Source organism: Oreochromis aureus, linkage group 5, assembly GCF_013358895.1.
Source record: "Oreochromis aureus strain Israel breed Guangdong linkage group 5, ZZ_aureus, whole genome shotgun sequence".
Classification (NCBI taxonomy): domain Eukaryota; kingdom Metazoa; phylum Chordata; class Actinopteri; order Cichliformes; family Cichlidae; genus Oreochromis; species Oreochromis aureus.
In genome coordinates, this window is record NC_052946.1 from 42,074,099 (window position 1) to 42,096,123 (window position 22,025).

General features: G+C 44.9%; 2 protein-coding genes across 2 annotated transcripts; one reads left to right on the forward strand and one right to left on the reverse strand.

Annotated features, from left to right (window-relative positions):
- The first annotated feature begins 225 nt into the window (after positions 1-225).
- On the forward strand, positions 226-9,048 carry LOC116322146 (deoxynucleotidyltransferase terminal-interacting protein 1). Its single transcript, XM_039612835.1, has 13 exons — positions 226-519; positions 998-1,068; positions 3,228-3,324; positions 3,410-3,508; positions 3,638-3,697; positions 3,765-3,821; positions 3,898-3,953; positions 4,033-4,075; positions 4,265-4,323; positions 5,886-5,946; positions 6,089-6,160; positions 6,961-7,016; positions 8,789-9,048. Exons 1-13 carry the CDS (start codon positions 436-438, stop codon positions 8,895-8,897), a joined length of 924 nt encoding a protein of 307 aa, XP_039468769.1. The 5' UTR covers positions 226-435; the 3' UTR covers positions 8,898-9,048.
- A 7,630-nt stretch (positions 9,049-16,678) lies between these two features.
- Positions 16,679-18,486, reverse strand: polr2j (RNA polymerase II subunit J). Its single transcript, XM_031742145.2, has 3 exons — positions 18,293-18,486; positions 17,661-17,769; positions 16,679-16,864 (listed from the first exon to the last, which is right to left on the reverse strand). The coding sequence occupies exons 1-3, from the start codon at positions 18,433-18,435 to the stop codon at positions 16,763-16,765; spliced, it is 354 nt and encodes a 117-aa protein (XP_031598005.1). The 5' UTR covers positions 18,436-18,486; the 3' UTR covers positions 16,679-16,762.
- Between the last annotated feature and the right edge of the window lie 3,539 nt (positions 18,487-22,025).

Genomic DNA, 22,025 nt, shown 5'->3' on the forward strand with positions numbered 1-22,025 from the left:
AGCACACTGAGAGAGAGAGAGAGAGAGAGAGAGAGAGAGCTGTGGAGGAAGTGTGTTTTTGTCGTGGTGGAAAGTCAGAGAAAACTTGTGACGATGTTCATCAGATATCACATTATTCAAAATCGATTTGAATCGAGAAGTCGATTTTTTAAACCCATCACTTACGATCACAAATCCTCAGGAAGGAGGTGCTTTTATTGTGAAGCGATGACAGGAAGTGCAGTTGTATTCGGTTTTACCGGAAGTGGTAGAAGCAGCAGCGAAGCTTCCGGGAAACAGACAATAAACAGGCAGAGTGGTAGTCACGTATCGATTATTGATTGGTGAGTATCAGTTGATCGTCGGTCAGCTCGGGGCAGTAACCGTAAACACTTTTAGTGCCCGCTGATTGACGTTAGCGCGGTCTTTGGCCCGGTTGGACCCGGATCGGAACAAATGGGGGCGCACCGCAGTGACGGAGGCCGGGACTGGCTGCAGCAGGACGGGCCGGAGCAGCCGGACCACCCGGAGCAGAGCCCGGTGAGGCCGCGAGCCACCGCACAAACATCCGGTCACACGACACCGTGAATATTTCTTTTATTAAAACTGATGACGTCACAGTCACGGAATAAACCTAAACACGGTGGCCGGGGTAACTCCAGGAAATAGACGGAGCCCCGGCCCCCGCTTTTTGGTGTGATTTTGTCAGAGTTCGCTGTCAGGTGGTTTGAGTCACGTGTCTACTGTCAGGATAAGCCAAATACCTGCTCAGGTGAAAGTAATCCATTACTCTGTAGGAAGCAATCTTTTACTATATGTTAATATTTGTCGGGAAACACAGGTGCGCTTCACCTGAACACCTGCACACGGTCACACTCTGTGTTTTCTAAATAACGTTGGGTTGAAAATGTCCTGGTGTGCTTACCTGTCCTGTGGCCTCTGCTCTTACCTGCGCACACTTCATACAGTTACACTCATCTGTGTGTGTGTGTGTGTGTGTGTGTGTGTGTGTGTGTAGAAGCCGTGGAACTTGATGATCAAACACAGACAGATCCAAAGACGAGGACGGCGCTCTCACATGATGGTCAGGTAAGTGGACCGTTGGATCTGATTGGCTCGTACTTCCTGTGATGGCCGCGGCTCTGTACTATGACGAGATCCAGGATTTCTTTCTGTTGGCTGGATCCACGTACCCTGAGTTTGGTGATCCAGATTGGAGGTCACATGAAGCTGGTTATCACCTCACTAAGTTCACCGAGGCTTTCTCCTGCACGTTCACATGAAAGGGGCAGGTTTTTTGTGATTGTGACCAATTGCAAACGGGCATTTCACGTCTCACATCACTGTTCGTCCACAGAAAACGATCCCTATGAGCGCCACCTACTGCAAAGATCATTAAAGCATATCAGTAAAATGCAAATGAGACAGTTGTTCAGACTTTTGTCGCACTCCGTAAACATCTTGCCTCTAGTTAATAGTTTTGTCACTGAGCGCGCTCACACTGCTGTTTGTTTCTAAGGTGGCGGCTGCACGTTAAAGCTTCCTGTCCCTCAGCCTGATGAAGGAAACAATGCGACGTACGGTTTGTGCTTCATTCAGTTGGTTTATTAAAGTACGGCCGCTCGTGAATAACAGACCGAGTGAAAACGTCCCGCGCTCCTGACAGCTGTAGTTGTTATGCTCTCAGCTGCAGACTCGCTGCTGTGTATGGCTTAATACAAATCTGACCTGGGTTCAGCCGGAACAGTGCAGGTGTGCTGTTTCAGGATCACATATTAATGCTCGAAGATACAAACTGTTTACTACCAACAGAAAACAATCAAGAATTGAAGCTGAGGTGATTTATCATTGGTTACTGATGGTCGTCAGGGAAACACAAAGACATTAGCTGTGTCCAAATTCATGGGCTGCATCCTCCTGAGGATGCATTTGTAGACCGATTACGTCACAGCGACGCGCCGAAGGCTGTCCAAATTCGTAGACTCCTCCGAATGCAGCCGACAAATGCGTTCTCCTTTTCCCCGAATTTGAAGGATGGGTCGGATGTGTCCTTCGTGGCCCACCATATCCCAGAATTCATAGCGCGGCTCAGCCAAACTCCACTTTCCGGCAATGGCGGCCGCTACTAAGTTTTAAAATTACTCTTATTAATCTTTCTGGGTCACAAAATAAACTTTTAACATATTTTCAGGCGAGAATGTAGCTGTGTAAACTTCAAATATCTGCTCGGTTTATCAAGATATCACATATTTGCAAAAGTGCTTCGACATTTTCGGAGACATCTGTTACCCACCAGCTCGATAGCTAGCCGGGAGCTCCAGGGCCACTGAAGCCGCCGAGAACGGCACAACTCCCGGCACATCATTTTCAGATCACCGCGGACTTTCGCTACTCTGGTTAAACGTAATATATAAGTCACTTAGACAACCTAGAAATGTTATTGTTTGGCTTTTTTTCAGTGTTTTGTTTGTTCATGAGTAAATCGGTTTGGCTGAGATTAAAGTTATTAGATTAGATTAGATAAAATAAAACTTTATTAATCCCCCGGGTGGGTTCCTCCTTGGTTTTCACACAGCTGAATAAACGTCAAACAGAAAACTGATTAAACAGAAGTGTGAGACGGTCGAGAATTTACGCCAGTGTCCTGTTATATTTTAGATAGCAAGGAGCAGACGGCTGAGTTTATTAAACTCCACCGAGACAGCGGTGACACAAATCTGAAGGCTAGACCGTCCAATTTCCCCAGCCGTTTACTTCCGGCTTACCCAACCTTCTGAGGACCCGGCCCACGTAGACCGCGAAGGCCGGGTCCTCAGGAGGATGCAGCCCATGAATTTGGACACAGCTATTGTTGTTAAAATCCTCACACCCTCCCACTGTCCCCGCAGCCGTCCGAGGGATCTTCCAGGGATGCTGACGCTATTTACTGGAGTGCTCATTGATCAGTAGGAAGTGATGTCTTACTTTCTGATCTCTGATCTGCATCTTAACCTGCTCTGGAGCAGGTGAGGTTCACAGTGTTAGTTACCATGGTGATGAAAACCAGGGTTAACCACCTGGATAAGCCAGGCTTCGTAGCGCAGACCTCTGAGCTCACAGGAAGGGAAAGGTAAACGCGGCCATTCAGTTTGTTTTTAAAAAAACGTTATCAACAACACTCAGACAACGGGAGTCCAGGTGTGTCAGTGTTTCACCTTGAGCAGGACGTGGAGACAGACCTGCTCATCTGTCCTCACCTGTCTGTGCAGCTACACGGATCCTCAGGTGTCCATGGACCTGCTGCGCGCCGTGCTCCAGCCCAGCTTCAACCAAGACATCATGGCTGTGTTCAGTAAATATCAGAAGGTCAGCAGTCACACTGAAAGAGGAGGGGGTGGAGTTATTTGGTTTGACCTGTGCACGGGTTCGAGCAGGTGTGTTTGTGTTGCAGTTCTTCGAGAAGGCGGCAGAGAATGTGAAGGAGAACGTTGGAGACGACATTCAGACCGATCACCTGATTAAGGAGGCGTGCAGGAACGTCCTCGAACACGTGAGGCATTCTGATGCTCATGAGACCACCTGAACTCACCTGACAGGTGTACCTGTGAAGCCGGATTAGTGCGTTAGTGAGCTGTGTTGAGTTTAAAGCCTGATCTGTTTCCTGTGATTTCATCTCCAGGCCAAGCAGCTGTTTCCGGAGGCTGAGGTGAAGAGGGTGGTGCCAGAGGCGATGATGAAGGTAGGTGTAGGAGCAGGCAGCTTACCTGGGAAGGTAGTCACATGCCTCACCTGTTTGTTTCCCACAGAGGCAACGAGTTGCTGATGACGACTGCAGCCAGAGAGGAAGCCCGCTGCACAAGAAGGTAACTCCACCCCCCAAACACACACACTCACGCACGACTGATGCAATCATTGACTCTGATCACTTCCTGTCCTTAGAGGAAGATGCGTCCAGGTCCTGTGGCCTCATCTGATCGACCTCTGACCTTCTCTGTGTGAGTATCTAATAAGTGACATCATTGTCAGTGCACAGGTAGATGAACACACCTGACTGATGTCTGTCTGTGTCCTCAGAGTGAAGCCCAAGTCTGAGCCCATCAAGAGGGAGGGGCCCAAGGTGAGTCATTGCTTGAATTGACAGGTGAACTCACCTGAAATAAATGTCTTCATCATCATCATCATCAGAGACCTAATAACACGGGGGTAGTGACCTGATGGGGGCGCTGTGCTCTACAGCGTTGTCTTCATGTCAGGGGTGTAAAGACGCCGCTGTGATGATGTCACAGTGATGCTGTCTGTGTTTCAGTGGGATCCGTCCAGACTCAGCGACAGCAGCACGTTCGTGCTCGGGTCCAGAGCCAACAAGTGAGTCCGCAGCAGCAACGCCAACAGGAAACGGCATTCACACAACATTCAAACGTTTAAATAACACGTAAACCTCCACATAACAGCAATACAACGTTCAAACTAGAGATGGACCGATCCGATATTACGTATCGGTATCGGTCCGATACTGACCTAAATTACTGGATCGGATATCGGTAAAAAATAAAAAATGTAATCCGATCCATTAAGTATCAAAAAAAGCACCTCACAAAACTTGCAACACGGCGTAACTCGGCTCATAACCGTAGCACGTCGGAGCAGTGTGCTCACGTGATAGAGCGGCTGTGTGTATTTGTAGCCTCGCTACCAAACCAGCATTTCATCTCCGAGGAAGTTATCCCAGAGAGAAGTAAAGCAAGTGTGTAAGTTCATCTCTGAATGTTTGTAAAGCGTTCCCATGTTAAGCTTAACAACCGATATATGGAGCGACTGCCTCTCTCCCTCCCTCACCTTCCTGCCGCTACTTCAATCGTGAAACTGATCAATGATCAGCTGATCGGCTTTTCTGTCACGAGTCCGTCTCTCTTCTTTGTTTTTGGCCCACTTTGCACCAGAAAGAGGAAACCAGCGGCTGAACAACAGCAGCACGTTTAAGCTTGATAAGCTGTTGTTAGAATGTATTTAATATTACTTTCTACACCAGGATCCTTTTCTACGTAGCTGACGGCTGGTAACTGTGCAGGGGCGGATCTAGCAAAGTGCAGCCAGGGGGGCCGATAGGGCATGAACAGGGAAAAGGGGGCACAAAGACATACTTTTCTTTCTTATTCTCATTTAAAATATCTAGCTTTTAATAAATAATTATCTGAATCTTACACCCAAAGTTTTAATCTGATGTAAAATGTATAGAAGTCCATTACTGTATATAGTAACTGTTAAGTCTATATACCCTAGTAAGCTATAGTACTTTTTCCTTTGGGAAGGTACCGTCTGTGAATTCTGCAATTCTGTTGAAGAAAGAAGTTGAATCTATTTAATTATTCTTGAAAAATAATTTGTTTCTGTGCATTTTTTTTCACCCTGCATCAAATTAAAGTTGATTACATCGATTAAGCATCATGAGGTGGAGGGTGGGTGGTTCCCTATTTTTTTTTTTTTTTTTTTTTTTTGCTGGGAGTTTGCAACCCTATTAGTTAGGTTGCTTAATATTTCTGCTAAGTACTCTTTAAAATACCAGAATAGGGAGGATGGAGTAGGTTTAAGTTAGGTTTTAAGTTAGGTAAGGTTTATTAGATTGATCAGTGTTGCTGAACTATGAAATATTTTGGGTGCAGTGTATTTTTTACACACAGGTATAACAGAATAGCTTTAGTGTTGTTGTTTATTTAAACTTGAGTATGAACTTATACAAAATGCAGCAAGATATTAAAACAAACAGTTTTATTGATTAAAAAACACAATATCGGATTCATATCGGTATCGGCAGATATCCAAATTTATGATATCGGTATCGGTATCGGACATAAAAAAGTGGTATCGTGCCATCTCTAGTTCAAACGACATTAAAATAACAAACATCATGTGTTGTGATGTCACTGCAGGGCGCTCGGAATGGGTGGAACCAGAGGACGAATCTACATCAAACACGCCGACCTGTTCAAGGTAAAATGCTGCATGATGTAACAGGAATGTGACATCATACTGTCTACATCCATCTTTGGTATACAGTCTGTGGTCTGACTGCCAGTGAAGGCCATGCTGAGTCTGCCTCACCTGACTCTGTGTGTCTGTGTGTCTGTGTCAGTACGCAGCTGATGCCAAGGATAAACAGTGGCTGGCAGAGAGACACCACATGAGGGCGACAGGAGGGAAGATGGTGAGAAACTATGAAACATGTCATCTGTGGCTCGCAACATCTCTAAAGTTAGAAATATCCTGTCTCAGAGTGATGCTGAAAAACTAGTTCATGCATTTATTACTTCCAGGCTGGACTACTGTAATTCATTATTATCAGGATGTCCTAAAAACTCCTTGAAAAGCCTTCAGTTAATCCAAAATGCTGCAGCAAGAGTCCTGACAGGGACTAGAAAGAGAGAGCAGATTTCTCCTGTTTTGGCTTCCCTTCATTGGCTTCCTGTTAAATCCAGAATTCAAAATCCTGCTCCTCACATACAAGGTCTTAAATAATCAGGCCCCATCTTATCTTAACGACCTTGTAGTACCATATCACCCTATTAGAGCACTTCGCTCTCACACTGCAGGCCTACTTGTTGTTCCTAGAGTATTTAAAAGTAGAATGGGAGGCAGAGCCTTCAGTTTTCAGGCCCCTCTTCTGTGGAACCAGCTTCCAGTTTGGATTCAGGAGACAGACACTATCTCTACTTTCAAGATTAGACTTCAAACTTTATTTTTGCTAAAGCATATAGTTAGGGCTTTAGCAAACACTTGCTCAGTGGGGGGTCGACTGATTATTGGGCCTATCTCTGTGTTATTGTATGGTCTACCTTATGATATAAAACACCTTAATGGTGACTGTTGTTGTGATTTGGCGCTATTTAAATGTGACTTCTTCAAGTGACGAAATGTTTCTCCCACAAAACGCTACGTCCAGATGAACAGATTCAACTTTTGGAGAGTTAGGGCTATATGCTAACCCACTTCCTGTCTCTTGCTCAGGCCTACCTGCTGATAGAGGAGGACATCCAGGATCTGTCCCGCAGCGATGAGTACAGGTAAGTGTGTCACCTCCTGCCTCCTTCTCTCAAGAACTTTTCTCAATGGCGAAGTAAAGATGTGAAGGAGAAGTGATGACGACTTTCAGCCCTTTCCGGCTTGTTCTGGCCGGGCTCCGTATTTGGGTTTTCCATTAGGTGGTAGTAGTTGGTACAAGGTGCTTTTTTTTTTTAAAGTACCTGTGATCTGAAAACGTGACATCAACAGACCGCATGTCACTGATTGGCTAGTTGGTGCCATCACTTGATGAGTAAAGGGGGCGTGTCCTTCACAAAAATCAAAAACGCCATATTTAAAACCCGGCAACAAGGGAAACGCTGCACAAACCAACACGAGACTCCTGATTTCTGCAGGTCAGGGTCTGGTTGCCTTGGTAACTCTCTAATGTATGACTGCCAAGTCACATGTCAGTCACGGTTGTTCTTCACTCTCATTGGTAGTTGCTTCAGTTGCTCACTTGGAAGTTCAGTTAGGGCTGGACCAGGTGACCCTGAATCCTCCCTTAGTTATGCTGCAATAGGTGTAGGCTGCTGGGAGATTCCCATGATGCACTGGGTGTTTCTTCTTCACTCACTATGGGCGTTTATCAATATGCGTACTTGTGCGTACTTGCGTTCTCGTGTACTCGTGATACGTCATCAGTCGGAGACCAAGTACTGTTCCAATTGGCACGCATCAAGCCGAGAACGAAAAAAGTCCCGGATGTGTTCTCGATCCGCCCATTTTATCGAGCATGCATCGGTGTGGACTTGGGACAGCTATATATCCCAGAATGCATTTCGTCCAAAACTCAACAGCGGACTCCCGGCACATCGTTTTCAACCCCGCCCCCGTCATGGTCTTCTCACTACTCAGGTTAAAGAAACCCCAGCAGCTGTCTATAGTATTGAGTGTCCACTAGAATAGAAATAAAAGCGTTCTAACATCTCACCTGCTTGTTTTTATTAAGGTATGTACACGTATGTACATGTACACTATTTTTATCAATAGAGGTTTCACTACTGAGGTTAAAAATGATATATAAGTCACTTAGATCACTTCTAAATGTTAATGTTTGGTTTATTTCAGTGTTTTATTTGTTCCTGAGTAAACCGGTTTGGCTGTGATTACAGTTAAGCTTCATAACATGTTACTCACAGTTAAATTAGGAGGGGACGGCAGTAAAACCTCCGGACCTGTGACATCATCACGTACGCAGGTGTTCCAATTGTACATATCGCGAGTCCGTGCTCGCGTTCTTGGCGGGTACGTACTCCCGTGCGTTCTCGGCGAGTACGTACTCGCATACTTGGGCATTGATAAACGGCCTATGTGTTAATAGACCTCTCTGCACTGAGTCATACCTGTTATTAATCTCTGTCTCTCTTCTACAGCATGTCTTTATCCTGTCTTCCTTCTCTCATTCTAACCGGTCACAGCAGATGGCCCCGCCCCTCCCTGAGCCTGGTTCTGCCGGAGGTTTCTTTCTGTTAAAAGGAAGTTTCCTTCCCGCTGTCGCCAAAACACTTGCTCAGTGGGGGGTCGACTGATTATTGGGCCTATCTCTGTGTTATTGTATGGTCTACCTTATGATATAAAACACCTTAATGGTGACTGTTGTTGTGATTTGGCGCTATTTAAATTCCTCACACCACTCTGATTGGCTGATATCAGCTCATACATATTGATCCTCAGCTCATTTATCAGAGGCGCCGCGCTGATTTCAAACAGACACGATTGTTTTAGTTCAGTAACAAGTCTGACCTGAACACGTGTGTGTGTGTGTGTTCAGGGACTGTCCGGACGTCAGGATGGACGAGCTGAAGCCGTTCTCAGTTCCTCAGTGGATGGTGGAGAAGATGCAGAGAGCCATGGAAGCTCAGAGAGACACTGACCCCTGACCCTCACACCCCACCCCCGGCACCCCCGCAGATCTGTAGTAACCACAGATTAAATAAGAGATTGCCGTATCAGAGTGCAGGATGGCGATCATGTGACCAGCTGTTTTTATTTGTACTGTTTTTAAAAAATAAAAAATGTTTGAGTCTTTGAGGTGCTTGTGATCCGTCTGTTAAAGCGGTTTAAAACACTTTCAAGTAACAGGAAGTTCATCAGGTCTGAGCTCAGCCTCTGTGGCCTCATACTGTACAGCAGGGGTCCCCAATCTCAGTCCACGAGGGCCGGTGTCCCTGCAGGTTTTAGATCTCACCCTGGGTCTACACACCTGAATCACATGATTAGTTCATTCCCAGGCCTCTGGAGAACTTCAAGACATGTTGAGGAGGTAATTTATCCATTTAAATCAGCTGTGATGGATCAAGGACACATCTAAAACCTGCAGGGACACCGGCCCTCGAGGCCTGGAATTGGGGACCCCTGCTGTACAGGCATTCATGCTACAGACAAACGTTTTCACTTTCTACAATAGGAATTTCTGAGTTATTTCACAGGTACAGTCAAGAAAAAAAAGCTGGACAGTCAACGAGCTCCTTACAGTTTAAAGAGTCGTACTGACAGATGTTTCTCTGTCACAGCAGCTTTTCTTCATCACGTAGAATAACAGTTAAATATTTGAGAGTTTCACTGGTCTGGCCAACTTAAGATCAAAGTGGTATGAAGATATGGAAAGAGTTGCTGAAGCGAGGTGATCATCAGGGGTAATAATAACTTAGATTTAAAGAAACCCCAGGACGCTTTATAGAGTCACAATGAACAACAACAGGAAAAAGGTGCAGGTTGAAGAGGTGAGTTTTGACAAGTTTCCTGAAAGACTTGAGTGATGGGTGATGTGATGCTCATATGGGTGAGACTTCCAGAGGGTGGGGTTCTGTCCTCAGAGGTGTAGCGGCTGGTGTGAGGGACAGAAAGCACACCTGGCTGAGGCCACAGCATCTGAGACAGGTTCTGGGGGCAGGGCACTGAGAGAAGGGAGGCGTGACTTAACCAGGACCCAACGGAGATTTCTGAGGGTGGGGTGATGTGCTCCCAGAGCTTAGTGCATGTTACAAACCTGGCAGTTAAGTTCTGGACGTACTGGCGCCTCTCCAGGGCTTCAGTGTAAATCCCAAACAGGACCCACTGCAGTAATCCAGGTGGCGGGGACAAAGGTGTGGATGAGAGTCTCACAGAATAAAAGCAGAGGCCAAAATGACACACAGATTGTAAACCTCAGAGAAAGGTGACAGGGTGGAGGGTTTGTCTGTCGCCAGCATAGGAATGGAAGCAGAGACCATGGCGATGGATGATCTGACCAACGGGGAGCATGTAGATGGCAAGGAGAAGAGGTCCAAGCACAGAACCCTGGGGCACGCCGTGGTTAACTGGAGCAGAGGTAGCGCGAGAGCCTTCCACGGTGAAGCTGTTCCAGTACCAGTGAGGCCAAGATAGTGGGTTAGGTGGGAGAGAAGGATGGTGTGAGAAAAGTGTCAAAGGCTCCAGGAAGGTCCAGGAGGATGAGGAAGCTGATGTAGCCAGCGTCAGCTGCAATAAGAAGGTAATTAGTCACTTTAATAGGAGTAGTCTCTGTGCTGTGGTGTATTCTGAGATTGGAAGGGTTCATAGAGCTCGTGGTTTGACATTGTTGATGGAGTTGAGCGGCCACTGCCTTCTTTTCCAAGAGGAAATGAAGATTGGAGATTGGTTGGCAGTTACAGTCGTCAGGCTTCTTGGCTTTGAAGATGGAGGCACCGTTCTTGACAGGAGAGGAAGAAGAGAGCTTAGATTTAAAAGAAGGATGCTCATTTAAAGCTCACATGGAAGACCTCATGTTTCTAAATCTGTACGTGTCACATAATGTTTGTTCATAAACCTGCTGCTAAACAAACTGAGGCAGACTGACTGTTATTTAAAGGCTGCAGGTTAGTGCAGGATGAACAGGTGAGTTTGCTGCACTGTGATGGGTTTAAAGTAAAGAACAGTGTGTGACTGCTGCACAGTGGCTGTGGGTTCATGATCACAGTTAGCTTCCATCAAGTGTAGCAGAGAATCATTCACTGAATTTCACCTTCATACCAGCTTTATAGCAAAGACAGCATAAACAGTGTGCTGTCAGTGTGGAGGATGGACTCAGCCAGGACGGCTCAGGAAACATCTGCTCACATCTGGATGAATCCAGGTGTGTACATCCACAGAGAGCAGCAGGTCAGCTGATCAAAGCCTGCACATTAAGACTGGAGCTCTCAGTAGAGATAATTGTGAGTATCTCCCCACACAGAGCCATTGCAGCTGATGTGACTGTGCACATTGTTCTGTTTAGAGGCAAAGTCACGCTCTACAATGGAAGCAACAGGAAATAGAGACATTTTCATTTTCCTTCTGATTCAAGCTGAGTTTAATACAATTTAAAAAGAGATTAACATTTGTATTGCATCTACTGATATTACTGACATTAATGTAGCACAGGCTCAGCTTTGCACAGAAACAGAAACGCCCAAAGAGCTTTCTTACTTTGAGCACATTTCAGAGCTTTTACTTCAACTTTTCCTGGAGTGTTTTTAACAGTAGTATCTGCATTTCTACTTAAGTACAGATTGTGTATAGTTTTGCCACCTGTGATGATCAGTGAGGAGCAGAATGATGATACTCTGATGTGGAGCGAGAGCAGGAAGCAGATGGAGGTATCCTCTGGAAGAAGAAAAGTCGGTAGAAATAGAATACATAACAATGAGCTGTCTGATTTATGGTAACCCACTCAGAGTGGGGTTTGTTTTTGTTTTTAACCTTTATTTATACATGCAGCCCCATTGAGAGTCATTGTCTGATTTAAAAGAGACCTGTTAAGTTTCCATGACCTCAGCTGCTTCCTGCAACAGGATTGTGGTAATAGAAATGTCTTGGTGGAATGAACGAAACTTTCATCACATGAAGCTGAAAGTATAAAATGCCCCTCCCGGAGGACTGTGGTGTTTGAGAGGGTGTAGGTGTCTACCCCATCAGTACTCTGATGGTTTCCCACAAACGTAGAGAAGTCTGTGGATTACAGCAAACTAAAGATGAAACAGGCTGGAAGGACAAAAAACTCAGAGGTTTAAAGAATTCATTTCTAACATCTTCAGTTCAAACCAGAAGAAACATCTATGACCTCCTCCAGTGGTCTCAGGAAGCTCTCAGGAAACCCAGCTGAGTTTCTACTGATCACCTGAGGTCGTCATTACCTGGTGTTTTTGTTACCCAAACGTTGTCCCTCACTCCTCCCACCTGCTGCACAAAGTCACTGAGTGTAAACCGTCTGATTCCTGTAAATCGAGAGCCAACAAAACCAGACAAACAGCTGCAGGTAAAGCAGGCGCAACACCTGAAAGACGAGAAATTCAACGTCATTTTCGAGAAGTGAAAATGAAAGTGTGAGAGCTGCAGTCGAGTCCTGTTTGGACTTCCTGCTCTGACTGATGTTTACTCCCATCACATTGGCTTCCTGGTACATCCAAAAGTACTTAAAACACCATCACTAGACCCAGCAGTCTTAGCCAATAATCCGGTTGTTCAGTCTGACGTCACTGGCCGTGTCTGGGCCTAAACTCCGCTGCAGGTCCATATATCAAACGATCACTGTGGCATTACTGAGAGTTGAAAAACTGTCTAAAGTCTTTCATCTTTAATAAAATGATCAGTGTTCTGCTCTACCAGGTGTAACAATTGAGTTTAACATCCAGGCATCCATGAAAATGGAATTTATGACATTTAACGGCGTTAGAAGTTAGCAGGAAGTTAGCTCGCTAGCTTCTATCTAAATACAATATAGCATGTCCTGACTGCGGGGTTTTGGAAAAAAATTCAAACGTACAGCTCTGCTATAACTTCCAACATAAATGAAGACAGAAAACTAAACAGCAGTGACGTTTGTAGGGTTACTGAAGTTTGGCTAGCTGGTATATAATGATGTGCTACGTGACCGCTAGCGACACAGCTATGTTAGCATAACATAAACAAGCTAACTTTTTTTCCACTCGATAAAAGTTAACGTGAGTGTTCTCGGTGGTCAGGAACAAATGTAATCGCATGGCAGGATGCTGTAAAAGGACTAAACTTCAGCCAGGAGAACAAGTGAGATAATCCATCCACAATACGAGGTTAGTCATTCATATACTGCTGCATGGGCTGTGCTGTAGTTACATCGTAAGGTTTTAAAAACTGAGCTTAAATAAATGATTAGCAGTAATAAAAGCCGAGGGAGGTCAACAGTGATCACTGACTGTTTTAGGACCTTTTTGAGATTAAATAGAAGAAAATACAAAACATTAAACATGTTAACAACACAAAAGCCATATTAAACGCAGACTACTTTAGGCCCGGAAGTAGGATTCGTCACGTCATCACTGAACAACCGGATAGGCTAGTCTCCAACCGTCTTTTGAACTCAAAACTCTTGACAGACTGGTTGTAAAACAGCTAAGTTACGAGGGGTCCAGGCAGTGAGCTTAGAGAAACACACCAGTCTGCTAAAGAACAACGAAGAGCTTTGGCTGTCTGACCATAAACAGTAGTTCTTATAAACGAGGAAGGAAAAGAGAAGTCTTGATATTATTTTCAAACTCAATAAAAATTTGCTGTAGAAAAAAAAAAATTAAAGAGAAGGAAGGAAGCTATATAGTGGTTAAAAGCACCCTGGTTGGTGTGTGTGTGTGTGTGTGTGTGTGTGTCTCTATATATCCCTAACACCTATTTGATGAAACAGCTATAGAGTTGGTTTACTCGATAACACATACAATAAAATAAATATAAATAATAAAATACACCCAAGAGCAGACTTCTTTCCTGAACACAGGCAAAGATTTAAAGAATGCAAGTGTGACCAAGTGGTCGGCGGGGTTATAAAAGAAATAGTAAAATGACAACACCACCAGGGGAATTTCACCCCCAGGAAATGGTAAATGGCCTGTATTTATATAGCGCTTTTCTAGTCCCTAAGGACCCCAAAGCGCTTTACATATCCAGTCATTCACCCATTCACACACTGGTGATGGCAAGCTACGTTGTAGCCACAGCCACCCTGGGGCGCACTGACAGAGGCGAGGCTGCCGGACACTGGCGCCACCGGGCCCTCTGACCACCACCAGTAGGCAACAGGTGAAGTGTCTTGCCCAAGGACACAACGACCGAGACTGTCCGAGCCGAGGCTCGAACCTACAACCTTCCGATTACAAGGCGAACTCCCAACTCTTGAGCCACAATCACCCCACAATCGCAACAGAAATATACATTTATTCCTTTTATCTATTTTTCTTAAAAGAGGCCGCACAGATTCAAGGATGCACACCGAGGCAGGTTGGCTCCAATATTAATATAGTTTTATTTGTAGTTAAATTAAATAAAATATTAGAAAGCAAAATGTAGCGTCGTTGTTGACAGTGTCCTAAAAGTACAATAAAACAATCATGGAACTTGGACTTAACAGCAGCCGCGGACCCAAAAGAAAATCACACAAAAAGAAAATCACTACACCCCCCCGGTGCTGTACAAAGGAAAGTGTGAAAACGACCCACCACCTGAGGTCCCAGGGCCACTGGCACGTCCTCCGTTCACTGAAATATATATATATATATATATACATATATATATATATATAATCTTTTTTTTTAATTATTTATCGCTTTTATAGCCGTGGTCTCTCATCTTGATTACACGAAGTAATTTACTATTACTACTCTAAAATATGGATTACATCTGAAATAATCAAATACATGAAATAGAATGATTAATAGTAACATTTCCCTTTTTTAAGGAAATGACCTGTATGTATCTGTATGAAATCAATAAAAGAATCAAATACTGCATTATCTTTAGTTACATTGATAATATTTATTTATGGTAAAACAGTGGAGAAATATCGCTGTTGCTTTCAGTATAAATGAAGCGGACATACCTGAGTGGCGCGATCTAATCCTGTTTACATAAAGTAAGCCTGCTCCCGAGCAGGTTTACGCCACGGATCTGTTGCTATGACAGCAAGTCCCAGATGAGCTTCGGAGAACCGAACGATCCAAGATCACGCGAAATCGTCAACAATCAAATCCGGCTAACTTACTTAGCGAGGTACGAAGAACGGACCCCAGAAGGAACAGGAAGTGGAAAACTGATCATCTGCAGAGAAATTGTTTATTTTTTGCTAAAGCATATAGTTAGGTCTGGATCGGGTGACCCTGAATCCTCCCTCGAAGGCTGCTGGGGGATTCCCATGATGAACTGGGTGTTTCTTCTTCACTCACTATGTGTTAATAGACCTCTCTGCTGAATCACACTTGTTATTTGTGAAATTTGTGTCTGCAGGTTGATCCCTCCTCTTAATCAGTTGGACTTACTAAGGAACCTCAAGAACAAATCAGGACTCTCATTCAGGTCTGAAAGTTTCCACACAACGACTGCGCCATAACTGCACCAGTGAGCCAAAAACCCTCCTCGAACTAACCTGAGAACACCTGAGAACATTTCAGGAGCTAAAATGCTAACAGACACTTTGCATTTAATAGTTATTATTAATCTCTGTCTCTCTTCCACAGCATGTCTCTATCCTGTCTTCCTTCTCTCACCCCAACCAATCACAGCAGATGGCCCCGCCCCTCCCTGAGCCTGGTTCTGCCGGAGGTTTCTTCCTGTTAAAAGGGAGTTTTTCCTTCCCACTGTCGCCAAAGTGCTTGCTCATAGGGGGTCATATGATTGTTGGGTTTTTCTCTGCAGGGTCTCTACAATATCGGCTTGAGGTGACTGTTGTTGTGATTTGGTGCTACATAAACAAAACTGAATCTTCTAAATTTGTGACACGCCATTTCCTCTCCAGCTTACAAGTTATCTGCTTTAGGCTACGTGTTTGAGAATTATACCATGGAGTCAGGTACATCTGATTTGAGGCCTTAGTTTTCACCGGAGCTACAGTATCCAGAGTCGTACGTAGTGAGGAGGTAAAATTATTAACCAGATGATCGACCTCTGTTGGCGTAGCGTTCAGGTAGCTGCTCTGCTCTGTGTTGGTACAGGGCATTGAAGACGATAACAGTGGGCGGATTATATCCTTAACCCTCTGCGTCGCATCTATAACTGCCAGTCTTTGACTACTTTGATTTCACTTTGACTGTTTTTCCTTGCCTTGCTCTCATTCTTTTCAGCACAACCTCACGTTTCATTTTATAGTTATTTTTTCATTTGGACATAAAGTATAAATACAATTGACCTAAAAAGTAAATAAATAAAACCCAAGTGGGAAGAGTTGGACTTTTTCTATGAAAACATATTTAATGAATCATTTTCATAACTGGAACGCAAATATAAATTATAAACTGGTAAACTCAGTATGAACAGGAGCTTTTTTTTTTTGGCAAATATTTTTATTAATAAAAAGAAAACAACACAGTACTTGCACTTACCGAAATACAATTAACCTTTCTTCATTTTCCTAACTAAATATACTTATATATGAAAAAAACTGAACCGGAGCTTTAAGCTTTGAGGTAATCAGGTCACTGCACAGCAGGTTTGTGATGTAGATGAAGAAAAAGCTGTTTTTGTAAGGGTGATAATGATCAGAGTATTTCTTCTCTCTATTATTGTTTGCAAACAAATAATTTGTGCTAAGTTCTGTCTAATGATCTGTTAAAACAAACACAGGAAAATGTTGACCAGCACTTTAAACTTCAATCAGCTGCAAGCAGCCACCGCCTGAGCTACAGGTATGTCACACACACTCATCAGGATATGGCATCACAGGCTTTATTTAAAAAAAACAGAAGACAAACAGAGGACAGGTAACTGGAAGTGACATCACGATGGGGCGGGGTCACTCTATGCCTTCCTGTTTGTCTTTGATGGCGACTCTGAAGCGTTCCTCCAGCAGTGACAGCTCGCTGATCAGGTCAGTGATAGCGTTCGTGAACGCTTCCTGTCAGGAACAACATCATTTCCTGTCATTTAATTTCACTTCCTGTAACTAAGAGCTGTAATCAGAAGTGTGTTCCAGGAAACAGGTTTAGTTTAACCCTGAGATGAGGGAAACTTGGGTTTTCTGTTCCAGAAGGTCAGTTACCATGGTAACACTCTTATTATAATCAATCACTCTGATGGATAAATGGATCTTATTTGAGTGACGTTCAGGCTGAGATGGCTTTAAAACTAAAGCTGAACTAAATGTGTTTAAAGTCACTGCAGACAGTCTGATTGTAATCTGATTACATTTCACATTGAAATGTAATCAGATTGAGGTTCGGTCATTTAAAGTCAAACAGCCTGGGCAGATTTTCCACTGAACATCACCTGAATCAGCCTCTGCGGGTCGACCCAGAACCAGATCAGCCAGAACATGGGCTCCATGACGGATCAGCAAACCGAGTCCACTTGCACGGCAGGACGGATCCAAAATGGATTTTCGATCACGGATTCAGATCGGCTCAATCCCAGATCCAGGTCTGCTCGGTCATTTCCCAGCTGATCCCGTCTGGATCCGTTTGCAGCTCTGCTCTGATCTCTATTCCTGATTTAAAATGTGTCATTCTTCCAAAACTATCCTGAAATATCCTGATCCTGTAGAAGCTGAGACGTCTGTAATAGGTACGCATGCACATAACTCAGTGGGAACACACTCAGAGCTGAATGAACTAACTGATCACCCTTCTGGAACAGGAAACTCAGAGTCTGATGAACATACTTCCTGGAATATCCCACAGGTGTGTGCGTGTTACCTGTGGGCTGTAGTCAGGTGTGGTCTGCACTCTGATGACGATCTTGTGCTCCAGAGGATGAGGAACTTTATAACCAGCAAACAGAACCTGAGGGTCCTTCAGCAGCTGACTGACCACACACACACACAGAGAAAGTCATTTGATTGGTGGACAGACTGTAAGGATGAGCAGTTTAGTGTGAATGGTGTGTGTGCAGCTCACATGACAGTCTGACGGAAGAATATTTGAGGATCAGTTCATTAACTTTGCTGATTTTATGATCAGGCACTGGGACAGCCACCTGTGGTGGCTTACACTAAGACCTGTTTCCCATCAGCAGCATGTCATGATTTATTAAAAAACAAAAAGCAAGTAGAGATCAAATATTCCAAGACTATGTTCTGGTTTTCTGTAAAACACCTCCTACGCTACCTGTAAGATTGAAACACCTGCAGGCTGCGTGTTAGCATCTATCTCTGAGCCGCTGCTCAGCATTTGTGTGGCTGTTAGCCTCAACTTAGCCAGCTGTGAAGCCGGGTCTGGGACCCTTACGCTCGGATGACTTTAGCGGGCTGTTGTTAGCCTGAGGTTAGCCTGTTGTTAGCCTGGATGTAGCGGTGTGATGCCTTTGCGGCCGTGTCTCGGGGCCTTACGCTCGGATGATGTTGCCCAGCGTGTGGTCCTCCTTGTTCAGGGTGAACAGGCAGGCGTTCGGGACTTTGGTGTCCTTGCTGATGCTGATCTTTTTCTCCCCTTCGAACAGCAGGAACGACTCGAAAGCGGGAGGCGCGTTCATCTTACCTGTTCACTGCTGCTGCGGCTGCTTCTTCTTCTTCTTCTTCTGTATAGGGTTTATTGGCGGTTGGCAAACAACTGAATGGTGCATTACCGCCTCCAACTGGTGTGGAGTGGGGACTGGAACGTCGCTCAAAAAACCCCCCAAACCCCTCAAATGCTCCCAAGCAATTTACTCTCTTTTAAAAACTGGGATAAGGCCTGATAACTTTCACTTCTCGAGTCCTTTTGCAGAAAATCAATAAGAACTAGTTTCATTTTCATATTGCTGAGGTTTTGGGTCAGTTGTCTTCTCTCCACCTGATACTTCTGACAGTCTAATATAACATGTTCTATCGTTTCCTCTTCTCCACAGTCGTCACAATTCCCTGTATTATGTTTCCCTATCATGACTAGTGTAGTGTTCAAACCAGTATGTTCTAATCTTATTCTCGATATGGCCACCTCCTCTTTCCTACTCCTTTCTGTGCTCCTCATTTCTCCTACCCTCCTTTGGATTTTATCCAACCACCGTCCCCTCTTTTCCTCCTCCCACTGTTTTTGCCATCTTTTTTTTGTTTCTTGCCTTACCATACTCTTTACCTCTGTCTGACAGAAGCTAATACCCAGGTCAACTACCCCATGTTTTGTGGCTTCCTTTGCAGCTCTATCTGCCATTTCATTTGCTCTGACTTCACAGTGAGCTGGAATCCATAAAAACACACCTGTAAGTCTCGTCATGTGTATTCTGTGAAGTGTTGCTGAATCTCTGCTAGGACATGTGCTCTGCTTTCTGAGCAGCTACTCTGTAAACTGACCAATGACGAGCCTGAGTCTGAACAAATAACTGCTTTTAACGGTTTCATGTCTTCTGCCCATTGAACAGCTAACAGTATTCAAGAGCAGCCTGTGAGGTCCTGCACACTGTAACCAGCAGACTCCAAACACAGCACCCTCAGGCCCTTTTCCTGATCTGTGGGGACTTTAATCACATCTCCCTGTCCTCCACTCTCCCCACCTTCATCCAGTATGTTACCTGCCATACCAGAGACAATAAAACATTGGACTTATTGTATGCCAACACCAAGGAGGCATACAACTCATCACCTCTCCCTCCCCTGGGGGGCTCAGATCACAACCTGGTTCATCTCCAGCCTGCGTATAAACCTCTAGTACAAAGAGAACCAGTTGTGAAACGCACAGTAAGGAAATGGTCGGCAGAGACTGAAGAGGCCCTGAGGGACTGTTTCCGTTCTACTGTGTGGGACAACCTCTGCAGCCCCCTGGAGGATGACCTCAACAGCATCACAGACTGCATTACGGATTACATGAACTTCTGTGTGGACAACACCGTACCCATCATAAAGGTACAGTGTTTTTCAAAAAACAAGCCATGGATAAATCCTGAAATTAAGGCTCTCCTCAAGGAGAAGAAGAGAGTCTTTAGATCTGGAGACAAACAGGAGCTGAGAGTTGTCCAGAAGAAGCTGAAATGGAAGATAAGGCAAGGAAAGGAAAACTACAGGAGGAAGATGGAAGAGCAGCTGCAACAGGACAACATCAGAGGGGTTTGGAACAGCCTGAAGACAATCTCAGGACAAAAACCAACCCCCCAGGCTGCAGGAGACTTGGGGTGGGTGAATGACCTAAATCAGCGGTCCCCAACCTTTTTTGCGCCACGGACCGGTTTATGCCCGACAATATTTTCACGGACCGGCCTTTAAGGTGTCACGGATAAATACAACAAAATAAAACTAGTACCGGTACCGAAAAAAAGATTTATTCATAACACACATGAAAAGACCCAGGAAAACCGAGTTAACAATAAAAACGATAACAGAATAACGCTGAAAACCGATAAAAACCCTGAAAACCATACATTTCACACCTGAGCCTCAACTCTCGTGGCCCGGTACCGGTCCGAGGCCCGGGGGTTGGGGACCGCTGACCTAAATAAATATTTTAATAGGTTTGATCAACCACCCACCCCTCCCCCAGCATCGTCCCCCCTGCTGCAATCTCCCTCATCTTCAGGGACTGCCTGTCCTTCATCTCAGAGCTTCACACCTCTCAGCTTCACACCTCCCAGCTCCCAGTCATTACACCCACCCCCGGCTTCTGTGGACTCCAACATACACCCCCTCCCCCAAAATCCACTCTTTCTATCTCAGCACTTCAAGTGAGGAACGAGCTTCGCAAGATCAAGGTGCGGAAGGCTGCAGGTCCAGATGGCATCAGCTCCAGGCTCCTGAGGTGCTGCGCAGATGAACTGTGTGGCATCCTAGGATATCTGTTCAACCTGAATCTGTCACTGGGGAAAGTACCACAGCTGTGGAAGACATCTTGTGTGGTACCGGTACCAAAGACCTCCCATCCCAAGGACCTCAGCAGCTACAGGCCGGTAGCCCTGACATCGCATCTGATGAAGGCCCTCGAGAGGTTGGTTCTGAACCATCTGCGCCCCCTGGTGAGGTCTTCATTGGATCCACTGCAGTTTGCTTACCAGCCTGGCATCGGGGTGGAGGACGCCATCATCTACCTCCCTCACCGAGCTCTGACTCACCTGGAGAAGCCTGGAAGCACTGTGAGGATCATGTTCTTTGATTTCTCCAGTGCTTTCAACACCATCCAGCCACGACTTCTGAGGGACAAGCTGGAGCTTTCGGGAGTGGACCACCACATGTCCCAGTGGATACTGGACTACCTCACAGAACGTCCACAGTATGTGAGGTCACAGGTCTGTGTCTCTGACACGCTGGTCAGCAGTACGGGGGCCCCACAGGGGAGTCCAAGGAGCGCTTCTTTTAAAGACCTTCTATGACTCTGTGGTGGCATCTGTCATTTTTTACAGTGTTGTATGTTGGAGCAACAGTTTATCGGCAGCTGAGAGGAAGAGGTTGGATAAACTCATCAGGAAGGCCAACTCTGTTCTGGGATGCACCCTGGACTCAGTGCAGGTGGTGGGAGACAGAAGGACTCTGGCCAAAATAACATCTCTGATGCACAGAGTCTCCCACCCCATGCATGTAAATGCTGCTGAACTGCAGAGCTCCTTCACTGACAGACTGCTGCATCCTCGATGCATGAAGGAGTGTTTCCGCAGGTCCCTCCTCCCTGCAGCTGTCAGACTGTACAACCAAAACTGCTCCCAACAAACATAGAGGTTTACATCAGCGCTGTAACTTGCACTATTTTATCAGCCGATTTACACTATAACCAGGGTTTGCCTCTTATCTGTATTTCATTTTATTTAATTTAATAACGGTACAGTACTCTGTTTTTGGTAACCATTGTCGTTGATGTAAATATGTAAAAATTGTGTATGTTTCTGTTCTGTGTCTTGTGTACTGTTTGTTTGTATATGTGTCCTTCTTGCTGCTTTCTTTCCAAGCTCCTTAGACTATGACCTGGATGACTGAGAACCTTCACAGACAATGAAAATAAAAAGAAAACATTAAATGTAGTGTATGTGTTAAAAAATGAAATACATCATTCAAAAAGATGTAGAATTGTTTCACTGACTGTTTTACAGTTTTACAGTACAAGATTCATCCAGATCATTTCTATAGTTTTAATAAATTGGTTTGTTATTCGACGTTGTTGGTGATTAAA

Coding starts and splice junctions, on each gene's coding strand:
- LOC116322146 (XM_039612835.1), top strand. CDS start 436: ATGGGGGCGCACCGCAGTGACGGAGGCCGGGACTGGCTGCAGCAGGAC. Junction 520..997: donor ACCACCCGGAGCAGAGCCCG/GTGAGGCCGCGA, acceptor GTGTGTGTGTAG/AAGCCGTGGAACTTGATGAT. Junction 4,324..5,885: donor CTCGGGTCCAGAGCCAACAA/GTGAGTCCGCAG, acceptor ATGTCACTGCAG/GGCGCTCGGAATGGGTGGAA.
- polr2j (XM_031742145.2), bottom strand. CDS start 18,435: ATGAACGCGCCTCCCGCTTTCGAGTCGTTCCTGCTGTTCGAAGGGGAG. Junction 17,770..18,292: donor CTGGGCAACATCATCCGAGC/GTAAGGCCCCGA, acceptor GTGTGTGGTCAG/TCAGCTGCTGAAGGACCCTC. Junction 16,865..17,660: donor CACCTGACTACAGCCCACAG/GTAACACGCACA, acceptor TGTTCCTGACAG/GAAGCGTTCACGAACGCTAT.